This window comes from Schistocerca americana, chromosome 1 (assembly GCF_021461395.2).
Source record: "Schistocerca americana isolate TAMUIC-IGC-003095 chromosome 1, iqSchAmer2.1, whole genome shotgun sequence".
In the NCBI taxonomy this organism is placed as follows: domain Eukaryota; kingdom Metazoa; phylum Arthropoda; class Insecta; order Orthoptera; family Acrididae; genus Schistocerca; species Schistocerca americana.
In genome coordinates, this window is record NC_060119.1 from 639,285,632 (window position 1) to 639,299,814 (window position 14,183).

The following is a 14,183-nucleotide window of genomic DNA, read 5'->3' on the forward strand; positions in this document are numbered from 1 at the left end:
GTCGAATGCAGCAAAACAAGATCACAAGATACAAAGTACCCAAACACAATTTAGCTGCCAGAATCTTGAAAACCTACAGTGATGTAGAGTGAAAAACCACTGTACATTTAAACTCATCCACAGCACACAGGTACCTGAGAGGTAGCATGCCTATACTCATCAGCAGCAAGGAGGCATGAATTAACTCATCATTAGTGCTCAATAAATGAAGTAGAAGAAAAAAAAATATCTTAAACAAAAAGGTAGCCTCACACACACACACACACACACACACACACACACACACACACAGAGAGAGAGAGAGAGAGAGAGAGAGAGAGAGAGAGAGAGAGGGCATTTGAGCAGATGAAGTAGACAAACTAATATGAAAAACAAATTGTAGTAAACATACTTTTATGGGTTAACAGTAGAAAAAACTTAAAAGGACAAATATCTTATTTGTAATATGACATTTCCTATATACTTTACATAGTGCAGTGTGTTTCATTATGCTGGAGATCAACATGAATTAAAAGTCACAAAACCACTATAACTTTGTTTTTCTTGAGGCACAATTTCCAATACATTGTTTCAACAGAATTTTTGTACATTCTTCAGCAGAATATGATAATCAAAAAGCTTAACATGCAGCAAGTGGTAATACAAAGTCTGACAGTCCAAAATTATATTTATTGCATTCATGGATGGCTACACATTTAGCAAACAGTGACGCATTTTATTTAAAAATCACTAGGGAATCTTCATTACACCATACAAAAATATTTAATATTATTACAAATGTATTTATTGTTTGAAAATACATTCTAGAGAAATATGGCAAGATTATAGATTTTTTATGTACATAAAAGGGATATGATCATATTTGACCTAAGTGATTTTTTATTTAGCTCCAAATTGAGTTTATGAAAAAATATATGTCGTATTATTTGATTAGACACAGAAGCTTTACAGGCAACATTTCACTCAGCCTCTGCATTCACAGTGTCACAATTGAGGCAATGGCATACCGGCTTTTTCATCTCTTCATATTTCAGAGACAATAGGTACACTCTGAATGGCGATATTGGAAAGGTGTCACACTCTCCTAGGCCTTTCTGAAACTGTAAGGAAAAAGCAGCTTGAAGTGAGTTCTTAAAAGTTATGAATTACAAGCTCTATTTCATACATGATTTATCTTAACCACATTACTTCAGCAAATAGTATCAGTAAAACAAATCATAGACCATGACACTATGGCAAATTCATTTCAAACACCATTGTCACGGAGTTGTGCAGAACATGGTGATTGCTCCCAAGAATCTTCAACAAGCCAATTCATTAAATTTACTCATTTTAAGCTGCAAGGGGCGATCTATGATAACAGATTAGAGAAGCTAAACTTCTTGGCCATCAATGTTATGACCTTCAGATCCCAACAATCAGGCTATTGCTTATTTCTAACAGAGCTCTGGTGGCAATGATGCGTTCTGTTGAGAGTAGCATAAGACAGATATATGTGGTGAACACCTGTGTATAGAGTCATTTTAATTTTGACATGCAGTGCATCAGTCTTCTAGTCTGTTATGTACCTCCCATGCGATATCCCCACACATACCTGATCCTCACATCCATCCCAAGAACCATTCACAATGAAGTGCGCCTCTTGTCACCCAGTACCACCTGGAATTGGAACGACTTGAGTACATCCTTCATCAGGGCTTTGATTAGCCATCATCACGCCTTGAAATGAGGGACATCCTACCCATGATACTTCCATCCCCTCCCAAACTGGTGTTCCACTGCCCACCCAATCTCCACAATATCCTAGTCCATACCTATGTCACTCCCACCTCCAATCCCTTGCCACACGATCACACCCCTGTGGAGCACCTACATGCAAGACCTGACCTATCCACCCAACCAGCATCTCCTATACCAGACCTGTCAAAGGCCCATCAGAGGCTGGGCCACCTGTGAAAGCAGTCATGTTGTATACCATCTATGCTGCAACTACTGCAGAGTGTTTTACGTTGGTATGACAACCAACCAGCTGTCAACCAGAATGAATGGCCATATCTAACTGTCCCAAAAACAAGGTGGACCGTGCAGTGGCAATACATGCAGCAGGGCACAACATGCGAGATTTCAATGGCTGCTTCACAAACCATGCCATCTGGGTCCTCCCCACCACCATTAGCTTTTCTGAGCTGTGCAGATGAGAGCTATCCTTACAGCACACCCTTCACTCCTGTAACCTCCCTGGCCTAAATCATCTAAGGTAACTCGCTCCCCCCCCCCCCTTTCCACTCAATAGTGTGTGTGTGTATGTATGTGTGTGTGTGTGTGTGTGTGTGTGTGTGTGTGTGTGTATGTTTCGCCTACAGCTTAAGAAAGGAATTTCGTTATGAAAGCTAGGAAAGCAAAGCTCTGTATCTTTTGTTCCTGTATCTGTCAACGACACAGCACTTCTGCCTTTCAGTGAGCCATCCCCATTATTCCTAAATAATTCATCATTCTCAACGAGAACTTTCCACACATTACAATTCATGAGAAAGGGTACTTTTACTGCTATTTTAAGACATTCGCAATAACCTTCTTTTGAGATCTGAAGAAGGTGACATTGATATGAAAATGAAGGTTATTATTAGCAAGCTTGGCAAAGAAGTTTAGTTTCTCTAAGCCAAGCAAATTTATTTTACAAATGTGAATGAATGAGGCTCACTTGTGATAATATTGTAATGATTTTACTTTGAATTATTCCACTGAGTAAAAAGTAAGAAAACTGTGCAGGAACATACACTTTCAGACAATGGACACATATCTCTGCCACAACTGAAGACAGGCAGAGAGGCAGAACAGGAGAGAGAGAGAGATAGAGAGAGAGAGAGAGAGAGAGAGAGATGCTGACAAGTAGTAGTGAAATGGTTCTTAGCTCATGTAAAAACACTTCTTTAGTCGATAAAAAGTGTAGAAAGTGCGAAAAATGTTGAAAACTGGAATCACAGTGAATGCAACAATTCGTTTCATTTTCAATGTGCTAAACTTGACTCATCAGTGAAAGAAAACAACAAATTTATGACAAGCTGGAACTGTATTCAGTGCTGCCTTAAAACCTAAGGTAAAATTACAAATGCAAAAAGTTGTGACTGTAAGTGTGAATTCTCAGCATTAGTTGAAGATTTAATAAGTGAAATTCAGTGTTTAAAAGCTGAGATTACATTACTAAATAAAAAGGTGAATAAAACTGATTGACAGTGCCTGTCGAACAATAGTAGGCCTAAATCAAAAGCCAAGGAATGCTTTCCAACTATTATAACTCAAAACAGGTATCAGATTCTTGACGAAATACCGATAGCGGAAGTTGCAGCATTGAAATCTGTAATGCTAAACTAGTGAGTGAACATACACAAAATATTCAATGTTAACGTCAGTGAAATCTGTGAAAGAAATGACAGTGTAATCCATGAAATGTATGCAAGAAACTGTTCCAAAATGGCAGTAGAAGAAGCGAGAAGAACCAGAAGTACAAGAAGGGCTGGATTCTTATATATGGAGGCAGTCATGGTCGCAAAATAGCTCAAAACATCGCGCGTATCCAAGATGACTTTACAGCTGCGGCTCACACTCAACCTGGTGCACCTCTTTCTGCTGAAGTGAAGCAGTGTGTGCAAGATAGTGAATCTTTCTCAGCAAATGATTATGTCGTTATCATTGGTGGTACAAATGATGTGTCTAAAAATCAAGCAAATGACGCTATCAGGCACATGAAAGTAACATTCGGTAAGTTGACTGGCACTAAAGTAATTGTCATTAACATTCCACAGAGACATGATCTAATGGGCCACTCTATTGTGAACTTGGAAGTGCATAAAACAAATGATAGGCTTAAAACAATATGTAATAAATTTTGCAATGTGTCTTTGGTAAATGTCAGTAACCTAGATAGAGACCTGCACACAACTCACGGTATGCACATGAATAACAGAGGTAAAAAGATTTTGAGTAAATTAATTACTGATGAAATTAGAAGAAACATTACACAAAGCAGTGTAAATAAGTGCATTGCTATGGAATGGCACAATCCACCCAAACAGGACCTACCACACAAACAGCTACTGCTGACAAGCCAGAGAAACTTGTAAACTGTGCAGGACAGTCTGGTTGCTCTAAATCTCCCTGTATGGTCCAGCAGGAGAAACTCAGTCCTAATATCAAACAGCGGAACCTTTGTAGTCTTAAAAACACTCAATCTGGTAGGATGATATGTCCATCAAGTGTTCAACAATCCAAACTCACATTCAAATTAATTCATCAGAACTTTCGAAGTCTTAGCAACACAATTGATAGCCCTGATATTTTAGTTATAAGTGAACACTGGTACACAGATGAGGTAGTTAGTGTATGTAAGCCACTCTCCATGATCTTTTGCTCTGCCTTCAGTAGAAAAGAGAAACATGGTGGTGGGGTAGCTTTCTTTGAAGCCAGCATTATTAATTACAGTATAATAGATGTAAGTGCTTTCAGCATTGAGGCACTTAATTATAAGTGGGGGAACAGAACTTAATTATTATAGGCCTATACAGGCCTCCATCTGGTAGCCTAGATATTTTCTTTGATGTTCTTAATGACCTGCTTAGTGACATTGACAGTAAACACTGCAATAAAAATGGCTGGGTTAACATAACACTGACTGGAGATATAAACATTGACTTGCTGTCCAATGATTATATATCTAAAAAAACTAATGCCAATACTAGTCAATTTAACTTAACATATCTGATTAACGAGCCCACTAGAGAGGTCAATAGCATAAAATCATGCATTGACAACATTATAAATAACATGTCCCACTTTACATGCAGTGCATCAGTTCTGAAGCTTGCCATTTCTGACCACTATGCGATACAGGTATTGATAGAAGCTGAAAATCTTCATGTCAATAGAAAATAGAAACAATATGTGACAAAAGGAATCACCAATGACAACAATGTTAAAGATCTCAACAGTTTGCTGAAAAGCTTACAATGGGGTGAAAAAAAAAAAAACAGCATTACTTTCAGTGAATTTGCATCAGACTTTTACTATTGCTTCACTGTCTCATGCCCAGAAAGACCTTTACAGTAAATGACTGCAAAAAGAAACAAAAAAGTAATGCAATAAATCAAGGAATAAAAACAGGAAGAGAGAACCTTAGACTTTTCCAATATGCAATGATAAATAATAACAATAATAATAACAAACTAAAGGTAGAATTTAAGAACTATCGTGATTCTTATAAAGATCTGCTGCTAGACACTAAGAGTGAATATGTATCCACAATGGTAAGAAACTCTTACTAACACTGGTTTAGCTGTTTGGAAAGTAATATATAGCTCTAGGGATTGTAAGGACAGATCAACTAGTGACTTTACTATAAACCATAAAGGGCATATCATAAAACGTCAATGTCAGATTGCAAATGTTTTTGAGTACTTTTTTGTGTTGGAAAATCTGTCAATGACTATTTTAAAATCTTCGGTATAGATATTAGGGCATTCCAATCAAACAAAGCATATACTTGGCCCCAACCAATAGCAAGGAAATCAATAACATAGTTAGGTCATTAAAAAATACAAAAGTTGCTCATCCTACCCCTTGGAAGCCTGTATACATTAGAACTATGCAAATTTGTAAAAAGTAATATTACAAAATTTTATAAAAATGTAAATGTCCATGACTATGGTACTAGGCAGAAAATGAAACTCCATGTTAAAGAAATGCACACCTCTGCCTTTAAAAACTCTCCCTTCAACAAAGGCATTAAAATATACAACAGGCTGCCATCAGAAATAAAAACAGACTGTATTTAATAAAAAATTAAAATCATTCCTACTTGATCATTTTTTCTACAGTGGAAGTGAATTTCTGCTCCACACAGGTGGAAAGAAACATGAAAAAAATGTAGCAAAGAATTTTGTAAAAAGTAAAACATTAATGCAAGTATGTGCAAAAATCCTGCATCTATATCATCTCCTACTAAGCAAATTAAGTGCAGAAAGAATATCCAACCAGGTACTGTTGTTTATATGTGTGAGAGTAATACAGCATTAAAATACAAATGTGTAACTGAGTATGTAATTTGTGTGTTCATAATGTCTCAGAAAATATGTATGCAAACTCATGTTTGTGTAAACTTTTGGCATATTACTTCATGCCAGCAAATTATCATAAGGTCCAACATCAAATGTATGTTTGTGCATCACCATGTGCATGTCATGTACAGTGTTGATTCACAGGACAATAAATAAATAAATAAAATCAGCAGGCTGAAAAGATGCATAGACAACATATCTGATGCCATGACCACAGCAATAAATGATGTAACTGCATCAGGTTGTTTCCCAGATAGTCTGAAGATAGCACGAGTAAACCCGATTTACAAGAAATGTGATAAATCTAAAACTGAAAACTACCGCCCCATTTCAATCTTACCTGCATTTTATAAGGTAGTTGAGAAAGTTATTTATGCCAGACTAATGACGTTCCTGAGTCAACACAATTTAATATTTGAAAATCAGAATGGCTTTATGAAAAACAAGTCAACTTCAGTAGCCACAGCACAATTAATAGACAAAATAATAACTGCCATAGAGAACAAGGAATATGTAACTGGAAGTTCCTTGATCTAGAAAATGCTTTTGATTGTGTCAAGATCACCATATTACTTAACAAGCTGTGGAACGTGGGTACTAGAGGAACTGGCTAGGAGCTAATAAAATTGTATATGAGCAATAGAAAGCAATTTGTCTTGCTTAAAACAAACAGTGGGTCTTTCAAATCTAAAATTACTGATATCGAATATGGAGTGCCTCGAGGTTCTGTCTTGGGATGCCTTCTTCTCTTGATTTATGTTAATGATATATAGTATTGTTCTCCTAACTGTAAAAAAATATTGTATGCAAATGATATATCAATTGTGTGTATACACAAAGAGTATGACAATCTGGAGGTGCTGTGAAACAGTGTAACTAATGAAATAGTCAAGTATTTTAATGAAAGCCATATAAATGTAAGTGCTTCAAAGACTGCAATGATGGAATTTAACACAAGGAAACACATAGAATTTGGCATGAAATTATCCATAGGAAATGACATAATAAAAATCGAAAAATGGACCAAGTTCTTGAGAATTACAATCCAGGACAGCATCAAATGGGACATGTATATTGATTCCTTAGCCTGTAAGCTGCCGAAGAATGTATTTGCTATAAATATGATTAGCAAATATTGTAAGGATATGGGTGTACTAAAAACTGCCTATCATGGCTTATTCTCGTCAAATTTAAACTATGCTGTAGGGGTGCAACAACTCAAGCCAATCTAAGCACATTATTAATACTACAGAAAAAAGTTATCAGATTTATTTGTGGTGCCAAACCTAGAGAATCATGTCGAAATTTGTTCCCAAAATTAAGTGTGCTTACCATTATAGGTGTATACATATTGAAAGTTATATTGCTCATGAAAACAGTAAATCCAAATTTCAACTGTGACCTGCACCAGTATGATACAAGGCAAAAGTTCAGATTACACGTGAATACCCACAGAACAGCTTTATATGAAACAATGCTCTTCATGCTGAGCTGAAGCTAGCCAACGCTCTACCAAAAAGTCTCACAGCCCTTCCTACTAACAAATTAAAAGCACAGCTAAAAAGAATCCTAATTGAAAACCCTTTTTATTCCCTAGACAAGTACTACATTTATATGAAAAGTGATTCGTAAGCATGTCAAGCTCATAGTTTTAAGTAACCTACAACTAATATAATGTTGATAACAACAATATCTGTAATATTGTGATTGTATACTACCAAATGTAAAATGCATCAAAATGTAAAATTTATTAATACAAACAAATCTTTACTTTGTAATTTATAAACTGACATATTCAGAAGAATAATCTGTATGATGTGCTGAAACTGTATTATTTCTAGGGATATAAGGGAAACATTCCATATGGGAAAAATATATCTAAAAACAAAGATGCTGTAACTTACCAAACGAAAGCGTTGGTATGTTGATAGGAGACAACAAAAAACACACAAACACAAATTTCGAGCTTTTGCAACCCAAGGTTGCTTGATCAGGAAAGAGGGACGGAAAGATGAAAGGATGTGGGCTTTAAGGGAGAGGGTAAGGAGTCACTCCAATCCCGGGAGTGGAAAGACTTACCTTAGGGGGAAAAAAGGACAGTTATACACTCGCACACACATTGGTAAATCACCAACTGACATGCCTACACTGTGGAGCGTTCTATGTGGGAATGATCAGCAACAAACTGTCCATTTGCATGAACGGACATAGGCAGACAGTGTTTTTTGGTAATGAGGCTCACCCTGTGGCTAAACATGCCTTGGTGCACGGCCAGCACATCTTGGCACAGTGTTACACCATCCGGGTTATCTGGATACTTCCCACTGACACCAACCTATCAGAACTCTGGAGATGTGAACTTGCCCTTCAATATATTCTCTCTTCCTGTTACCCACCAGGCCTCAACCTCCTCTAATTTCAAGCTGCCGCCCCTCGTACCTCACCTGTCATTCAACAACATCTTTGCCTCTGTACATCTGCCTCGACTGACATTTCTGCCCCACCTCTTTGCATTTACATATGTCTGCCTGTGTCTGTATATGTGTGGATGGATATGTGTGTGTGTGTGTGTGTGTGTGTGCAAGTGTATACCTGTCCTTTTTTCCTGCTAAGGTAAGTCTTTCCACTCCCGGGATTGGAATAACTCCTTACTCTCTCCCTTAAAACCCACATCCTTTCGTCTTTCCTTCCCTCTTTCCTGATGAAGCAACCTTGGGTTGCGAAAGCTCGAAATTTGTGTGTGTGTTTTTTATTGTCTCCTATCAACATACCAACACTTTCGTTTGAGAGAGAGAGAGAGAGAGAGAGAGAGAGTAATTAGAAAATGTGTTGTAGTTTTTTCAAACATAAGAGCAATTTTTGTCAGTTTTTGTGTGTCCACGCACCAACAACAGATCAGCTGCACCTGAGTGGTTGCCTGTCTGCCTTGTGTCCATCTAGGAAATTCAATCATTGAGATGTATTACTAAACTATTTGTAATAACTGCTGATCCTCAAGTTGAAATAAATTATCCACTAAATGTAATCAACACTTCTGCAGAGAACAATGTCAGTGAAACAAGAAGAAAATAAGTGATATTATTTCAGATATTCAACTCAAAAGGGTCACTAGGAAAAATTTCTCTTTCACATCTTGTGACTTATCTATGTAGCTGCAAGTGAAAAGAAAATTTCATGGGGCAAATCATTAATTGTGATTAAAAATATATAGTCTCACCAATAAAATGTCACAGAAAAACCTGTATACAGTATATTTTCAAAGTAGCTTAGCATGTTATCAAAGATTTCACTTCTTTTAAAATTCAGACAAATATATAAAAAAAATAATGAAGCAGTAAGGATGAACCAGTTAAAGCTATGGTGATACTGACCAACATCAGCACCTACTAAACATGAAGCAGTTTTGTTAAAAAACGTAATTATTTACATTAATTACACCAACATAAATACAGTCTTCTCTATTATCATCATAGTAACAATTAACTCTTAGATCAACATATTTTATGTATTTCAGTTTCTGATATCTGATCATGATTCATGCCTCTTTATCAAACTCTAACTTGTATATGTGGTTTGATGCATATATATTAAAGTATTTTTGTTTAATATGCAACTTTAGACACTATCTTTGGACAACATCCCTTCACCTTAACTATTTCCCATAGTTATTTTTGCAGTATCAGGGTAAAACTGTATTCTCAGTATTACAGTATATTCAACATCATTTCAAAAATACTTTAGAATCTCTTTGCTTAACACAACAGTGTTTGAATAAATACCTATTTGTCTTACCTGTGTCATTCTCATTTTCATGCTATGGGTACAAAGTGTGAGCCATTCTGGGCATGTGGCTGAATCTCAGTGTCCTGATGGTTCTGAAAATACAGAACAGTTTCAGGTTCATTTCAGACTCATTTATTAATTCTCTTGAAATATATTTTTTCACCATTGCTCCATGTAAATAACAACACTGCTGAGCTATTCAAAGAAAGGATTCCTGTAATAAACATTGAAATTATTGCATTGACTTGAATTTTCACAGGTCACACATTATTGTCAGTACTAGGCTGCATTTTGCTTAGAATGATAACATATAACATCAACGAATAGAAAATTTATTCCAAGAGAAAAGAAATGGTATTTAGCCCCTATTTAGAATTTCCAGTTACCAGTGTGTTGCAGAAGAGTAGTGGACTCCAGCTGTGAGAACAGACTACAGTGTTCTTACTAGATAGAAAAGTGAGAGATTCTTTAAATCTTGCCAATTAAAGTAGTGAGAAATACATTGCAAATAAAAATGTAATATTTAATGTAATTTATTTCTGAAAGCTTCCTCTTGTTGTACTTCACTCTTTATTATGATCAATTCCAGCTGCTACAAAATATTTTACCCATTACAGTATTCTGCTATATCTGTATTAGTATCTGATCCACAAACTTTTATAACTAGTATTATTACTTGTTTTAATATCTTCCAGATATTTCTGCTGATGGCACATTCTTTTGCAAATGAGATCTACTGAATACAATAAGTATTAGTTATATATTCTGCTTGCTTCTATACTGTTGTGTTCTGTACATAACCCTACTAAATACACATTCACATAAAAGTAATCCAAATATTCATATTCTTCATGACATCATGAAAGATGTACATGAAAAGACTGTGGATTTTGAAGTTTTGCAGTAATGAAAGGATAAAGTGACCAGTGCTTCATTTCAGTCAGGCATTGTTTCCCTAAAACTATGTCATTAACTGCATGTATTGAGACAACTGCCTGGAAATCTTAAAGTCACATGAAGGAGAGAAAATTTTCTGCCAGACTATATGAACAAGTTAAGATTTTACCAACTGAGATCACATGAGTGATTCTGGCATCCCAAAGTTGAGAAGATGTGACAGTTGGTAAATAGTCAACATAGGTAACATGTGAATGATTGGTCTTTCATAGAATTAAGAATTATATCAGTCATCTCTTACTGCTCTGTGCATAACGTATTTACAAAATAGGAGGTTCGTCCAGAAAATAAGCACAGTTTTGGAAAAACTCAAAAACACTTTTGTCAAACCAAAATTTATTTTTAAAAGAAAGAGAATTTCTTAAACTATTTCTTTACATAGCTGCTCGCATTGTACAGGCTTGTGTTACAGCATAAAACAAACTTTTCTATGCCCTCTTCATAGAAAGATGCCACCAGTGAAGACAGCCATTGCTGAAGATGGTTATTGCATCACCATCACAGTTAAAGTGCCTTCCTCCCAAAACATGCTTCAAGTTCACACACAAGTGGTAGTCAGAATGTGTGAGCTCAGGTTATATGGAGAGTGGTTGAATGCTCCCAGACAAATTGCTGACTAAGACTTTGAGTGACACTGGCAGAGTGGAGATGTGCAGTATCATGAAACAACACAATGCCTGGCCTGAGTATTCTACACCTTTTTTTAAAATTGCATGCTGACGTTTTCTAAATGTTTCACACCTCTGGGATGTACCCCAACAAGTAGAATGAACTGTCTGTTCCAGAGCTCACTGTGCATGATGTTTTGTACTGATAACATTGTTTTGAATTTTTCTGTTTTGGGGGTCATGAGCACTTCCACTCCATCAACTGTTGGTTTGATTCTGGAGTGATATTATGAACACAATTTTCATCAGTCACAATTCTGTTTAAGAATTCATCTTCCTCATCACTATATTGAGTAATAAATGTTGAAGCACTGCCAAATCACTTCATTTTGTGGACATCCATAAGCATTTTTGGAACTTAAGGGGAACACAATTTGCAAAAAGTTAAGCAATTTGTGACAGTCTCATTCAAAAAAAAATTTCTGAACCATGTGGAAACTCATCACTATTCTTATTGTGAACCATCTGCTTTCATGCATTTTCTCATTCACTTTTGCAATCAAATGAGCATTGATTACAGAAAGCCTACACTTCATTCTTCACCACGAACAGTGGTTCATCCATCATTGAATTGTCTCACCCACTTTCTCACCATTAAATCAGTGATTATATTTTCACCATAAATCTCTATGTGTTGACAATGAATTTCAGCTGGCTTAATATTCCTTGCATTCAAAAACTGTGTTAGGGAACATACTTCACAGTCAGTGAGCTCAAAGATTGTCTTAAACATTTTGAATATTCACTAACAAATGTAAACACAACACAATCTGTCTGCAATGACATCAGTGGAAAGAAAAAGAATCAGAAAGATGAGTAACAGTACTTACTTTCTGGAAATACCTCATACACAGATCAGCAAACACGATTATAAGTGCATAATACTCTTCAAGTGTGATACGTGAATGAAAGCAATGTTTAAGTTAGCAGCTGAACATTAATTCATAAAACAATTTACATGATTTTGGTTTCTTAGAATTGTGGGCCCCCCATGAACCATGGACCTCACCGTTGGTGGGGAGGCTTGCGTGCCTCAACGACCCAGATAGCCGTACCGTAGGTGCAACCACAACGGAGGGGTTTCAGTTGAGAAGCCAGACAAAAGTGTGGTTTCTGAAGAGGGGCAGCAGCCTTTTCAGTAGTTGCAGGGGCAACAGTCTGGATGATTGAATGATCTGGCCTTGCAACACTAACCAAAATGGCCTTGCTGTGCTGGTACTGCAAACGGCTGAAAGCAAGGGGAAACTACAGCCATAATTTTTCCCGAGGGCATACAGCTTTACTGTATGATTAAATGATGATGGCATCCTCTTGGGTAAAATATTCCAGAGGTAAAATAGTCCCCCATTTGGATCTCCGGGCGGGGACTACTCAAGAGGACGTCATTATTATCAGCAAAAGAAAACTGGCGTTCTACGGATCAGAGCGTAGGTTGTCAGATTCCTTAATCGGGCAGGTAGGTTAGAAAATTTTAAAAGGGAAATGGATCGGTTTAAGTTAGATATAGTGGGAATTAGTGAAGTTCGGTGGCATGAGGAACAAGACTTTTGGTCAGGTGAATACAGGGTTATAAATACAAAATCAAAAAGGAGTAATGCAGGAGTAGGTTTAATAATGAATAAAAAAAATAGGAGTGCAGGTAAGCTACTACAATCAGCATAGTGAACACATTATTGTGGACAAGATAGACACGAAGCCCAAACCTACTACAGTAGTACAAGTTTATATGCCAACTAGCTCTGCAGATGATGAAGAAATTGATGAAATGTATGATGAGATAAAAGAAATTATTCAGGTAGTGAAGGGAGACGAAATTTTAATAGTCATGGGTGACTGGAAAACGACGGTAGGAAAAGGAAGAGAAGGAAACGTAGTAGGTGAATATGGATTGGGGCTCAGAAATGAAAGAGGAAGCCGCCTGGTAGAATTTTGCACAGAGCATAACTTAACCATAGCTAACACTTGGTTCAAGAATCATGAAAGAAGGTTGTATACATGGAAGAACCCTGGAGATACTAAAAGGTTTCAGAAAGATTATATAATGGTAAGATAGAGATTTAGGAACCATGTTTTAGATTGTAAGTCATTTCCATGGGCAGATGTGGACTTTGACCACAATCTATTGGTTATGAACTGTAGATTAAAACTGAAGAAACTGCAAAAAGGTGGGAATTTAAGGAGATGGGACCTGCATAAACTGAAAGAACAAGAGGTTGTACAGAGTTTCAGGGAGAGCATAAGGGAACAATTGACAGGAATGGGGGAAGATATACAGTAGAAAAAGAATGGGTAGCTCTGAGGGATGAAATAGTGAAGGCAGCAGAGGATCAAGTAGGTAAAAAGACGAGGGCTAGTAGAAATCCTTGGGTAACAGAAGTGATATTGAATTTAATTGATGGAAGGAGAAAATACAAAAATGCAGTAAGTGAAGCAGGCAAAAAGGAATACAAATGTCTCAAAAATGAGATCGACAGGAAGTGCAAAATGGCTAAGCAGGGATGGCTAGAGGACAAATGTAAGGATGTAGAGGCTTATCTCACTAGGAGTAAGATAGATACTGCCTACAGGAAAATTAGAGAGACCTTTGGAGAAAAGAGAACCACTTGTATGAACATCAAGAGCTCAGATGGAAACCCAGTTCTAAGCAAAGAAGGGAGAGCAGAAA

At 36.6% G+C, this 14,183-nt stretch overlaps 1 protein-coding gene across 1 annotated transcript in view; it reads right to left on the bottom strand.

Moving 5' to 3' along the window:
- Window positions 1-660: 660 nt before the first annotated feature.
- The window catches only part of LOC124607668 (leukocyte tyrosine kinase receptor), a 915,076-nt gene continuing 901,553 nt past the window's right edge, over window positions 661-14,183 (bottom strand). Inside the window, exons 26-27 of the mRNA XM_047139925.1 lie at window positions 9,903-9,985; window positions 661-1,100 (exon numbers count right to left, since the gene is read on the bottom strand). Of these exons, the coding sequence (XP_046995881.1) occupies window positions 9,920-9,985 (66 nt within the window). The 3' untranslated portion in view covers window positions 661-1,100; window positions 9,903-9,919. The remainder of the gene's footprint in view (window positions 1,101-9,902; window positions 9,986-14,183) is intronic.